This window comes from Rhinatrema bivittatum, chromosome 8 (assembly GCF_901001135.1).
Source record: "Rhinatrema bivittatum chromosome 8, aRhiBiv1.1, whole genome shotgun sequence".
Lineage (NCBI taxonomy): Eukaryota > Metazoa > Chordata > Amphibia > Gymnophiona > Rhinatrematidae > Rhinatrema > Rhinatrema bivittatum.
In genome coordinates this window covers 218,489,340-218,502,048 of record NC_042622.1, presented here as the reverse complement: position 1 = coordinate 218,502,048, position 12,709 = coordinate 218,489,340, and the positions used below count along the sequence as shown (strand labels likewise).

The 12,709-nt window shown below is 54.6% G+C and overlaps 1 protein-coding gene across 7 annotated transcripts in view; it reads left to right on the top strand.

Annotated features, from left to right (window-relative positions):
* The first annotated feature begins 11,468 nt into the window (after positions 1-11,468).
* LOC115097457 (cold-inducible RNA-binding protein-like) overlaps positions 11,469-12,709 on the top strand; it is a 71,844-nt gene continuing 70,603 nt past the window's right edge. For 5 of the 7 annotated variants that reach the window (XM_029613297.1, XM_029613296.1, XM_029613295.1 and 2 more), the window contains exons 1-2: positions 11,470-11,598; positions 12,224-12,329. In XM_029613297.1, the coding sequence (XP_029469157.1) occupies positions 12,224-12,329 (106 nt within the window). In that variant the 5' untranslated portion in view covers positions 11,470-11,598. Of the gene's footprint in view, positions 11,599-12,223; positions 12,330-12,709 lie in introns of all 7 variants that reach the window. The other 2 variants (XM_029613298.1, XM_029613292.1) reach the window with 1 other exon arrangement.

Sequence of the window (12,709 nt, the reverse complement as noted above, 5' to 3'; positions counted from 1 at the left end):
AGGGTCTTATGAATCCTCGGTCTAGATTCTCCTTGATGTAAGCAGACATGGCCTTGGTCTCAGGCAAGGACAGAGGGTAAACTCTACCACGCGGAGGCGTGGTATTGGGCAGTAAGTCGATCGCACAGTCGAAGGGGCGATGCTCAGGAAGTAGCTCAGCCTTCTCCTTAGAGAAGACATCCCGGAAGGCCTGATACTGTGGTGGTACTGTTAGCGGGGCTGTCAGAAGTGGAAGCGTCTGAAGCGGACGAGCCGGAAGACAACTGTGGGAGCAGGCTGGTCCCCAAGACGTGATCTGAAGCGAATGCCAGTCGATTACTGGCGAGTGTTTCCTTAGCCAGGGCAGTCCGAGGACGAGCGGGTGAATGGATCTCTCGAGGATGAGGAAAGAGATCTCCTCCTTATGAAGGAGCCCGACCTGAAGCTGGAGAGGGCGCGTACGAGTAGTAATGGACCCTGGAAGGGAAACCCCCTGGATAGATGATACCCGCAAGGGAGGTTCTTGAGGCAGGATCTTAAGCTGCAGTTGTTGCGCCAGATCACGGAGGATGAAATTCCCCCCGGACCCAGAGTCGAGCAGCGCCAGGGTGTCGAACCCTCCTCCAGGAAGACAGAGTTTAGCTGGAACAGTGCATGGGGAGTCCGGAGAGATACTGCCTAGAGTCAACTCCCCGCTAGACTCTAGGTTCTGGCGTTTCCCGGACGCTCTGTGCAGCGAGCCAGGAAATGCCCCTTACCACCACAATAGAGGCATAGGCCCTGCGAGCGTCGACGCCTTCGTTCTTCAGCCGAGAGAGGACCTCAGCCCAACTGCATAGGTTCCTCCGGCGGGACGACAGCTGTCACAGGAGGTGGAGCTCGGGCCCGAGGTGGCGTGGTACGACGGACGGCCGGTCCCTGCACAGACCTTCGCTCTCGGAAACGACGCTGAATGCGTCGATCCACTCGTCCGGCTAATTCGATGAGGTCTTGGAGGTCGTCCGGGAGATCCCGGGCCGCGAGTTCATCCTGGAGCCGAGGGGAAAGACCCTCCAGGAATATCCCGTGTAGGCTGTCCTCCCCCCAGGCCAGTTCAGTGGCCAGGGTTTGAAATTCCATTGCATATTCTTCTAGGGGGCGATTACCTTGTCGCAACTGGAGGAGCTCTGAGGCGGCCGTGGAGGCCCGGGATGGCTCATCAAAAATCCTCCGGAAGGCCTTGACGAAGAGTACAAGGTTGTTCAACCGGGAGTCTTGGCGCTCCCAGAGGGAAGAAGCCCAGGCCAAGGGTTTCCCGTCCAGGAGCGAAATGATGTAGGTCGTTTTGGACCGGTCCGTGGCGAACTGCGCAGGAAGGAGGTCAAAACGGATGTAGCAGTGATTGAGGAATCCTCGACAGGTCTTCGGATCCCCTGCATACCGCGGCGGCATCTGGACTGGGACTGGGGAACCCGTGTAAGCTTGCGATGAGGATGCGGCAGGGCGAGCCGCGGAGACGCCTTCAACTCGATCCACCAGGCGTTGGACGGTGGACATCAGGGTATCGAGGCAGGACTGTTGTTGCTGAAGCTTCTGGGCAATGCCCGGAATAGCCTTAAGGCCGGCGAGGTCCGCCGGGTCCATGGCCTTGCAATCTGTTGAACTCATGGACCCTTGGGCCGATCGGAACCAGAGGAGAAGTTGCTGTAGGTGGTGGCAGCAGTGGCCCCGACTGGGAGGCGGCAAAGATGGGCTCGGGCCTGGCCGAGGGAGGAACTTCTGGAAGCCCTATGCGACCAAGGGCTTTGGCGAGGAGAGAGGAGACGACGGAGCTGGTCCAGTAGCGGGAAGATCTTCGCCCTGGAGACCGATCCTCCCCCGAGAGGAGCTCGTAGGAGTTCGGCCGCTGGGACTTAGGAGATTCACCCTGGAAGCCGGAGTCCCCCCAGGAGGAGCCCGTAGGAACCCGGCCGCTGGGACTTAGGAGAACCCGCGGGGGCCGAATCTGATGAAGTCCAAGGTTGAGTGCCAAGGGGTCGTCGTTCGCCAGTCCAGAGTCAGGAACCAATGGATCGCCGTAAGCCAGTCCGAGGTCGAGAGCCGAAGAGTCAATGTAAGCCGGTCCGGGGTCAGAAGCCAGAGGTTCGCCGTAAGCCAGTCCGGGATCAGAAGCCAGAGAATCGTCGAAAGCCAAAGCAGAGTCAGGAACCAGGGAGTCACCGAAGCCGATCCGAGTCAGGAAGCAGGAGACGAAGAGAAGAACCAGGAACGGAGCAACTGGGAGCAGGCAGGACCTGAGAACCTCGTTGCAAGGCAATGTCTTGGCTGAGCCGCAGGGTATAAATACCCTGCAGCGTCTGACGTCATCCGGAGGCTTCCCCTGCCTTTTCCCGCGCTGGCCCCTTTAAATTTAGCTCAGAGATGCGCGCGCGGGTCTAGGGGGCGGGGCCAGCCGCCGAGGAACGCCGGCTGCTGCGACGCAGCGAAGAGGGCCTGGCAGGAGCGAGTGCAGGCCCGGGCGAGGCGGGGGGACGCCGAGCCTGCGGTGGCTGAGGTCCCCGGAGGTCCGGGGAGCGCGGGCCCAACGCGGGACCCCGACAGAGTGAGTAGCGATTCCGGGGCCGACCCGGAATCGCAACAGTCTAGATGACAAAGAGACCTTGGTTCCTCTGGAGCAAACGCCGGGAGTTCCACCGTCTGATTCAAATGGAAGGACGACACCACCTTCGGAAAGAAGGATGGTACCATACGGAGGGAGACTCCCGAGTCCGAGAATCGAAGATATGGTTCCCTGCAGGACAAAGCTTGCAGCTCCGAGATGCGGCGGACGGAACAGATGGCTACGAGAAAAACCATCTTGAGAGTCAGGTCCTTAATGGTAGCCCCGCGAAGTGGTTCAAAAGGTGAGCCCGACAACATCCGTAGGACCAGGTTGAGGCTCCAGGAAGGAAAAGGGTCCCTGACTGGTGTTCGTAGGTGTTTGACCCCCTTAAGTAAGCGAGCGATATCCGGCTGAAGAGGAAGAGCGCTGACCTTCTGCACCAGGGCGTTCAGGGCTGCCACCTAGACACGGAGCGAATTATAGGCGAGTCCCTTATCCAGGCCATCCTGTAGAAACTGGAGAATCAATGGAACAGTCGCCTCCGTGGGTCAAGCCCCTTGGTTGGAACACCAAACCTCGAAGACCTTCCAGACTCGGACATAGGCAACGGAGGTGGAAGGTTTACGGGACCGCAGCATAGTTGAGATCACTGCCTCCGGGTAGCCTCTGCGGCGGAGGCGGTACCGTTCAAAAGCCAGGCCGCAAGACAGAAGAGTTCTGCCTGCTCGAAAAATATCGGACCCTGGTGCAGCAGATGAGGAAGATGACCCAGCCGAATCGGGCCGTCCACTGTCATCTGCAGAAGATCTGCGAACCATGGCCGCCGGGGCCACTCCGGGGCCACGAGAATCACAGGGCCTCGATGGTGTTCTATTCTGCGAAGAACCTTTCCCACCAGAGGCCAAGGCGGAAAGACATAGAGCAGTTGATCTGACGGCCATGGCAGAACTAGGGCATCCACCCCCTCCGCGCCGCGCTCTCTTCTGCGACTGAAAAAGCGTGGCGCCTTGGCGTTGAGGGGGGTCGCTATCAGATCCAGGCGCGGGGTCCCCCAACGGCGGACAAGGAGAAGCATCGCCTCGTCGGAGAGCGCCCATTCTCCGGGGTCCAGCTGTTGACTGCTCAGGTAGTCCGCCTGAATGTTGTCCACCCCGACGATGTGGGAGGCCGCGATTCGGACGAGATGACTTTCTGCCCACGCCATCAGAAGCGTTGACTCAAGGGAGACATGTTTGCTCCTCGTTCCCCCTTGTCAATTGATGTAGGCCACGGTGGTTGCATTGTCCGAGAGAATCCTTACCTCTCTGTGCCGGACCAAGGGAAGAAAACGCTGAAGAGCTAGGCGCACGGCCCTTGTTTCCAGGCAATTGATCGGCCACTTCGCCTCCGCCGGTGTCCATGTCCCCTGCGTGGTGCTGCGTTCGCAGACGGCGCCCCATCCCACGAGGCTGGCATCGGTGGTCACCACCACCCAATTGGGTACCTCGAGCGAGACTCCGCGAGCCAGGTGCGACGGGACCAACCACCACTCTAGGCTTTCCCTGGCAGTCGGTGGAAGAGGTAGGACCACCTGATACTCCTGCGAGACTGGTTTCCAACGGGAAAGGAGAGACGCCTGCAAGGGCCGCAGGTGCGCAAACTCCCAGGGTACCATGTCGATGGTGGAGGCCATCACTCCCAAGAGTTGAAGATAATTCCAATAAAGTTCGGTTACAATTTCATAAATAAAATCATTATTTGAGTAATGTTGGTCAAGTCCAGGTATATTATTGAGTTACTATCGCTTTGAAATATTACTTCTTAAAAGTAGGATTGATTAAATTCATTCTCATCTGCATTACCTTGTACTCTCATTCTCTACCCTCCACACTCTTTAGTGAAGGCTTTTTTAAACAGCCATGTTTTTAGATTTTTCTTAAAAGTTTTGAGATTATTCTGCAGTCTGAGTTCGGGGGGCATCGTGTTCCATAGTATTTATTTATTTATTTATTTATTTAACAGTTTTATATAAAACTGTATGGGCCCAGCCAATGATAAAGCCCTTTCTCTCACTTGGGTTAATTATCAAAGGTTCTTACCTTTGATAATTTTCGTTCCTGTAGTACCACGGATCAGTCCAGACTCCTGGGTTTGGCTTCCCCTCTAGCAGATGGAGACAGAAGTTTACAAACAGAAACTCCGCCTATATCTAGGCTGGTGCCACCTACAGTCTGGCAGTATTTCTTAATGTCAGAGCAGGAAAATCACAAATCAAACTGGCTAACAAACCTTCTAACCAGGACCAACACCAGTCCAACAGAATCCTCATTACCGGTTCTCAACGCCCAACTGGGAAAACGAACCCAAGATACCGATAACAGACAGAAAAGGAGCAAAATATCAAACAGACAGCAGCGCGTACACTATGGCCTCTCCCGATAGTAGCACTTATCTGGGTGGGACTCTGGACTGATCCGTGGTACTACAGGAACGAAAATTATCAAAGGTAAGAACCTAATTTTCTTTTCCCTGTACGTACCCGGATCAGTCCAGACTCCTGGGATGTACCCAAGTGCACTTCACCTGGGATGGGATCCGGAGAGGCCCGCTCTAAGCACACCTTCTCCAAACCCTCCCGCACCGGGAGCCTTGACATCCAAACGTTAGTGCCGGGAAAAAGTATGCAAAGATTTCCATGTGGCCGCCCTGCAAATCTCTTCCGCCTAGATATGTTGACATTCCACCCAAGAAGTGGCCTGAGAGCGAGTAGAATGGGCACGCAGCCCCAAAGGCAGGGACCGACCCTGCAACATATACGCCGAATTGATGGCCTCTTTCAACCATCGTGCAATGGTAGTCTTGGACGCCACATTGCCCCTTCGAAGACCACTCCAGAGCACGAACAGATGATCGGAAACCCAAAACGCATTAGTTACCTCCAGATAACGTAACAGGATGCGCCGCACATACAATTTACGGAGGTCCTTAGCCAAAAGGATCCGAATCATCGAGTTGCAAGAACGATGGTAACTCAACCGAATGGTTGACATGGAAAGAAGAAACCACCTTGGGTAAGAAGGATGGAACTGTACGCAAGGATACCCCTGACTCAGATATCCTCAAAAAGGGCTCCCTGCACGACAAAGCTTGAAGCTCGGAAATCCGACGCGCCGAAACAATGGCCACTAAGAACACTACCTTCAGTGTCAAATCCTTCAAGGTGGTTTTGCGAATAGGCTCGAACGGAGCGCCACACAAGGCCCGAAGAACACGATTCAAATTCCAGGACGGACAAGGCTGACGAATCGGAGGCCGCAGATGTTTCGACCCTCGCAGGAAATGCGCTACATCAGGATGAGCCGCCACTGGTTTCCCCTGAATCAAACCAAGTAAGGAACCCAGCGCCGCCACCTGAACCCGCAAGCAACTACATGAAAGACCCTTAGACAAACTGTCCTGCAGGAACAGAAGGATATCCGGCACGGTCGCTCGCGTAGGAACCATGTCCTGGTCCAGACACCATGATTCAAACAACTTCCAGACCCTAACATAAGATAAGGAAGTAGACGTCTTCTGGGAGCGTAATAGAGTAGCGACCGCCGGTTCCGGGTAGCCCTTAGATCTTAGCCTTTACCTCTCAAAAGCCAGGCCGCTAGTCAAAAGCGATCGACCTGGTCGAAACACACAGGTCCTTGGTGCAGAAGGTCTGGAACATACAGGAAATGGAGAGGCTCCTCTACAGCCAGGTTCAGGAGGTCTGCGAACCACGGGCGCTGTGGCCACTCGGGCACCACCAGAACAACGTCCGCCGAGTGTGCCTTGATCTGCCGCAACACCTTTCCTATGAGTGGCCACGGAGGAAACACATAGAGTAGTATGTAGGGATGTGAATCGTTTTAGGACGATTAAAATTATCGTCCAATAATTTTAATATCGTCTTAAACCGTTATGGAACACAATACAATAGAGATTCTAACGATTTATCGTTATAAATCGTTAGAATCGTGAGCCGGCACACTAAAACCCCCTAAAACCCACCCCCGACCCTTTAAATTAAATCCCCCACCCTCCCGAACCCCCCCCCCAAATGACTTAAATAACCTGGGGGTCCAGCGGCGGTCCGGAACGGCAGCGGTCCGGAACGGGCTCCTGCTACTGAATCTTGTTGTCTTCAGCCGGCGCCATTTTCCAAAATGGCGCCGAAAAATGGCGGCGGCCATAGACGAACACGATTGGACGGCAGGAGGTCCTTCCGGACCCCCGCTGGACTTTTGGCAAGTCTTGTGGGGGTCAGGAGGCCCCCCCCAAGCTGGCCAAAAGTTCCTGGAGGTCCAGCGGGGGTCAGGGAGCGATTTCCCACCGCGAATCGTTTTCCGTACGGAAAATGGCGCCGGCAGGAGATCGACTGCAGGAGGTCGTTCAGCGAGGGTTCCGGCGCCTCGCTGAACGACCTCCTGCAGTCGATCTCCTGCCGGCGCCATTTTCCGTACGGAAAACGATTCGCGGCGAGAAATCGCTCCCTGACCCCCGCTGGACCTCCAGGAACTTTTGGCCAGCTTGGGGGGGGGCCTCCTGACCCCCACAAGACTTGCCAAAAGTCCAGCGGGGGTCCGGAAGGACCTCCTGCCGTCCAATCGTGTTCGTCTATGGCCGCCGCCATTTTGGAAAATGGCGCCGGCTGAAGACAACAAGATTCAGTAGCAGGAGCCCGTTCCGGACCGCTGCCGTTCCGGACCGCCGCTGGACCCCCAGGTTATTTAAGTCATTGGGGGTGGGGGATTTAATTTAAAGGGTCGGGGGTGGGTTTTAGGGGGTTTTAATGTGCTGGTTTTGCGATTTTACGATTTTTCGATTTTTCACGATTTTTCACGATATTTTACCCCCCCAAACGGCAACAATACGATTCCCTCCCCCTCCCAGCCGAAATCGATCGTTAAGACGATCGAGGACACGATTCACATCTCTAGTAGTATGTCCATCGGCCATGGAAGAGCCAGAGCATCTACTCCCTCTGCTGCCATCTCCCGCCTTCCAGCAAAAAACCGAGGTGCTTTCGCATCGCGGAAGGTTGCCATCAAATCGATCGCAGGTATGCCCCACCGAGCACGAATGAGCCGGAAGGCATCCTCCGCTAGCTCCCACTCTCCTGGATTCAGCCAATTTCGGCTCAAGAAATCGGCCTGAACATTGTCTACCCCGGCTATGTGGGAGGCTGCGAGACAACTGAGATGACGCTCCGCCCAGGCGAACATCAGACAAGCTTCGGACGCTACAGCCTGACTCTTGGTTCCCCCTTGTCAGTTGATGTACGCCACCGCGGTCGCGTTGTCGGACAACACTCTGACTGCCCTGCCGCAAATGAGTGGTAGGAACTCCAGAAGAGCCAGCCGAACCGCTCTGGTCTCCAGACGATTTATGGACCACGATGCTTCCTGAGGCAACCACTGCCCCTATATTGAACGCCGTAAGCACACTGCTCCCCAGCCGAGCAGACTGGCATCCGTGGTAATGACCGTCCAAGATGGGATCTCTAAAGGAACCCCGCGACTCAAGTTGGCCGGACACAACCACCAATCCAAGCTATCCCTGGCTGCCAGAGTCAGGGGCAGGGGCAGATGAAATTCTTCCAAGACCGGGTTCCATCGGGAGAGCAACGCTGACTGTAAGGGCCATGTTACGAGCGCGCAGGGAGCGCGGTCGTCTCAAGCGGGTGGTGAGCCCTTGGGCAACGGCAAGACTTAGGGAGCCCCAAGCCACACCGTGGGAGGTGAGCTGAGCAGGCATGGTGAGCCAGGCGGGTACAAAAGCAGGGAGTAAGGAGTGGAGTCTGACCCTCAGCCGGACCTGCACGCCCATGGCAACCAACACTGGGAAGTTGATTGATGAACGGTCCTCCGACTGTTCCCGGCCCTTTCGGACCTGCCGCTGGGTACGGCAATGGGCGGCAGGCCGGACAGAGGCGAGGGCAGAGTCCTTACACAGAAGACGTCAGACGAGGGCTGAAGCAAGACATCCAAGACAGGCTGAAGCGAGACATTGAAGACATCAGGGCAGGGGCTGAAGCAAGACATGGGCACTGTCTCTCAAGGCGCCCTACACAGCCAGCACGGCTGGACTGGTCACGGACCACCCTGTCCCACAAACGCGGGAGCGTGACACGCGCAGGGAAGAGGAAACGGTGGGTTGCTGCACTCCTGGCAGCTAAAGCAGGGAAGGTTGCTGCACTCCTGGCAGCCTCAAGCAGGAAAGGTTGCTGCACTCCTGGCAGCCTCAAGCAGGAAAGGTTGCTGCACTCCTGGCAGCCTCAAGCAGGTAGGAACGGTGGGAACTGGATCAGGCATGGGATCAGGAACAGACATCATGGCACATCCGGAACAGACATCAGGAAACACATCAAGGCACGGACTGGAACAGGCATCAAGACAGGACAAGGCACCATCAACACAAGCAAGACCACGGATGACCTGGATCGAGGAGAAGGTACAGACAACTGTAGTACTCAATCCAAAGGCCGACATCAGGACAGAGACAGGACAAGGAGCCATCAATACAAGGCAGACCACAGAGGACCTGGATCGAGAAGGAGGTACAGGCAACTGTAGCACTCAATCCAAAGGCCGACATCAGGACAGAGACAGGACAAGGAGCCATCAATACAAGGCAGACCACGGAGGACCTGGATCAAGAAGTAGGTACAGGCAACTGTAGCACTCAATCCGAAGGCCAGTTGCAAGTGACAAGAGAGTCCTTATATACTGCTGAAGTGGGTAACTCCCTAGGAGGAGCTTGCCAGGACCACCCCTTGCTGGCCCTATAACTGGGGTAGAGAGCTGCGGGCCAGCCCCTAGGAAAAGGGCGTGGCCGGAAACCAGGAAGTCCAAACATAGCCATGCAAGCCACAGGCAGGCCTCAGGAACAGCTAGGCCTCCAGGCCCTGGAGCAAGTCCCGGATGGAACACAGGCGAGGCCCTGGCTTCGGAGCGGCCTCCGGTGGAAAGGTGAGATACCTCCTGTAGCGCAGCAACAAGGGGGAGCGTAACAGGCCGCATATGAGCGAACGCCCAAGGTACCAATTCCAGTGTTGACGTCATGGACCCCAACACCTGCAAATAGTCCCAGACGATGGGCACCTGCTTGGATAACAATCTGCGAACGTGCGCTTGCAATTTGAACATTCGGTCTTTCGCATATTTGGCGTGGCAGAGCCAGTCCCAGGATCCAACGTCAGTTCCTCCTCCCGCTAAGGTGCCCAGATTGGTGGATCCTTTACCTGTGCCACCCCCAGCTGTACCTCAGATTCCTACAGGGGTTGTCACGGGCTGTCACTATCCAGAGGCCAGGAGGCTCCCAGGGACCAGTTGCCGCTCAAGGGCCCTACCGAGTTCGGGTGGTGTGTCTCCGCCGGTCATCCAGACCACAGATCCGGCTCCAGATCCGTCAGGGGACCCAGCTCTGGATGATCCGGGGGCCCAGGCACAAATGGAGTGAGATGACCCCCCCGCATCTTACGCCTCTTTCAGCGAGACTAGCTCGATCCCATCATCCCACATGTGGTGGACGAATTGGACATTGATCCCGCTGCGGAGCCCATGGGTCCACCGAGCGGGAGTAAGCAGGGAGACCCCGTTCTCGCAGGTCTTCAGCCTCCAGCCAAGACCTTTTCGTCTCATCCAACGATACTGGAATTGCTTTCCAGGGAATGGGATACGCCGGAGGCATCGCTCCGGCTCGGCAGGGCCTCCAGCCAAGACCTTTCCTTCTCATCCAACTATTACCCCTAATAGCGCGTCGTAAACGCGGTCCAACCCCCCCCCCCCGAACCTAATAGCGCCCGCAACATGCAAATGCATGTTGATGGCTCTATTAGGTATTCCTGCGCGATTCAGAAAGCAAAATGTGCAGCCAAGCCGCACATTTTACTTTCAGAAATTAGCGCCTACCCCAAGGTAGGCGTTAATTTCTTCGGGCACCGGGAAAGTGCACAGAAAAGCAGTAAAAAGCATGGCAATATTAAGTCGGAGGTCCCGAAAATTTAAAAAAAGTAAAAAAAAAATTTTTTGAAATAGGCCCGCAGCTCGCCGGTTGAAAACCGGATGCTCAATTTTGCCGGCGTCCGGTTTCCGAACCTGTGGCTGTAAGTGGGCTCGAGAACAGACACCGGCAAAATTGAGTGTCGGCTGTCAAACCCGCTGACAGCCGCCGCTCCTGTCTGAAAAGAGGCGCTAGGGACGCGCTAGTGTCCCTAGCGCCTCTTTTTACCGCCGGCCCACTCTCCAGCAATTTTTACTGTATCGGCCCGTAAATTATTGCTCTGGAAGCCGCCCTCGGAGGACGACATTGTCGTTCTGCCGTCACCAAATCCATGGTCAGTGATAAGAGAGCCTAGGGGATGGCTACACTTTTCGAAAGAGTGTTTGAAGAAAAGAAAGTGGGAATGCTGTTGACAATAAAGCCAAAGTAAAAGTGAGAAAGGTGCATTTGTGTTGCTGCGGATTGTGGTCAAAAAACGTCTATCGACCAAAGTATATGAGTAAATATGCAAGAACCCATCCCAAGGATGACATACAATAATTTTATTTAATCATGTATATAGTACAGACGTATATTCCGCCAAATGCGAATGAGATTGATCACGCGAGTACTACTAAGTCATAAAAACCAAAACAAAACACCTTTTGCAACAACTCAAAATGCTCCCCAAGCTGCTGGGGTATTATTAAACCTTACACATTGTGAGATACCTGTATTAGGTGCACACTACAGTTGAGGTCTGCAGCATTTCATTTGGGAATTTTAAAAACTATTTGCTGCTGCTCAATCTATTAGCGAATGGGTCGCGACCGGCGACGAAGAGGACCTGAGGCGTGCCCATTGCCCAAGCAATTTGGATGCTTGATTGGCTGAACGGCTGAGGAAGGGGAGGTGTCGCTCTATTAATATTAATAAGATGGGCGGGCTGAGTAAGGCTATATAAGAAGCCTCTTCCCTCTGTTTCTCTCTATTTCCCGCCGTTTCTGAAGTTGGAAGGATTGGTTCTTTTGTTCTGGGCTTTAGTCACGGTAAGACCTTGGGGCTAAGCGCGGACTTTATCGTTCCTATTATAGGCCCTTTATTTCGTGCCCTAGAAGGTGGGAGTATAAATTAGCGCCCGGCGATAGACGAGCTGGAAACACTGCAGCTCCAGGCGCTGTTAAGAAAATGGCGCCTCTGCATCTGGATTAAAGAGATGAGGCCTAAAATGTGAGGACCCGGATGGTGACGCAGCGGGTAATGGGCGCGAGCCGTGTTACGATTATAGACCGTTCCTTCTTAATCCGATTATCGCGCCGAGCCTGAGTTCGGGTGGTGGCCCCTGCGTTGGGGAAGCGGGAACGGGCTGGGGGTAGCTAGGGTGGGAAAGGAATTTTAACTTCGGAGGGAATGGGGTGGTGGGAGGAGGCGATAGTATTTGACGGGGTTGTTGCACGGGGATGGGCTATTGCTGTTTGGGTGGGAGTAATTTGCAAGGACCTGTAGTCGTAGACTAGGCCCATTCGGGGATGAATTAAGAGGAGCGTGAAAAAGGGTACTGAGAGAGAAATCTTGCATGGGGACGAAGGATTGCTGTGAGAAGGGGGTGTTCTTGCCCTGGGGCGCGTCACAGAGTGTGTGTTTTGCGCCCAGTCTCCTATGCTTTGTTCCCAGATGTCGTGTGATGATGATGCGAAGCTGTTTGTAGGCGGCCTGAGCTTCAGTACTGATGAGGCATGCCTGGAGCAGTTATTCAGTAAATATGGCGAAATCTCGAATGGTGAGGATTACCATATAAGGTTGGGAGACTATCTTGGAAACTTCTTCCAACTACTGTGTTCCAATTTAATTTGGTTCATGTTTATTTGCAGCTTTTTTTTTTTTCTCTAATTCTTTCACTGCCTCTTGGACTTTTTTCCTAGTTTCGTCATTTGCTAGTCTTTGAGATGCAGATTGGCAATAGATGTGTTGCTGCCGTTCCCCGCCCTCTTTCATGTGGCCTGGCAGTAGAAGGCTATAGCTCCTCGGCTATGTTTGTAGCTTCTATTGATCCTTGACCAGTACTTGGGATTTTCCAGGCTTGGTGGAACTTAATTATACATGTGGGAAGATTTGGGAAGGTGCCCAAAAATAGAAGTTCCCTGTACGTACCAGGTTCAG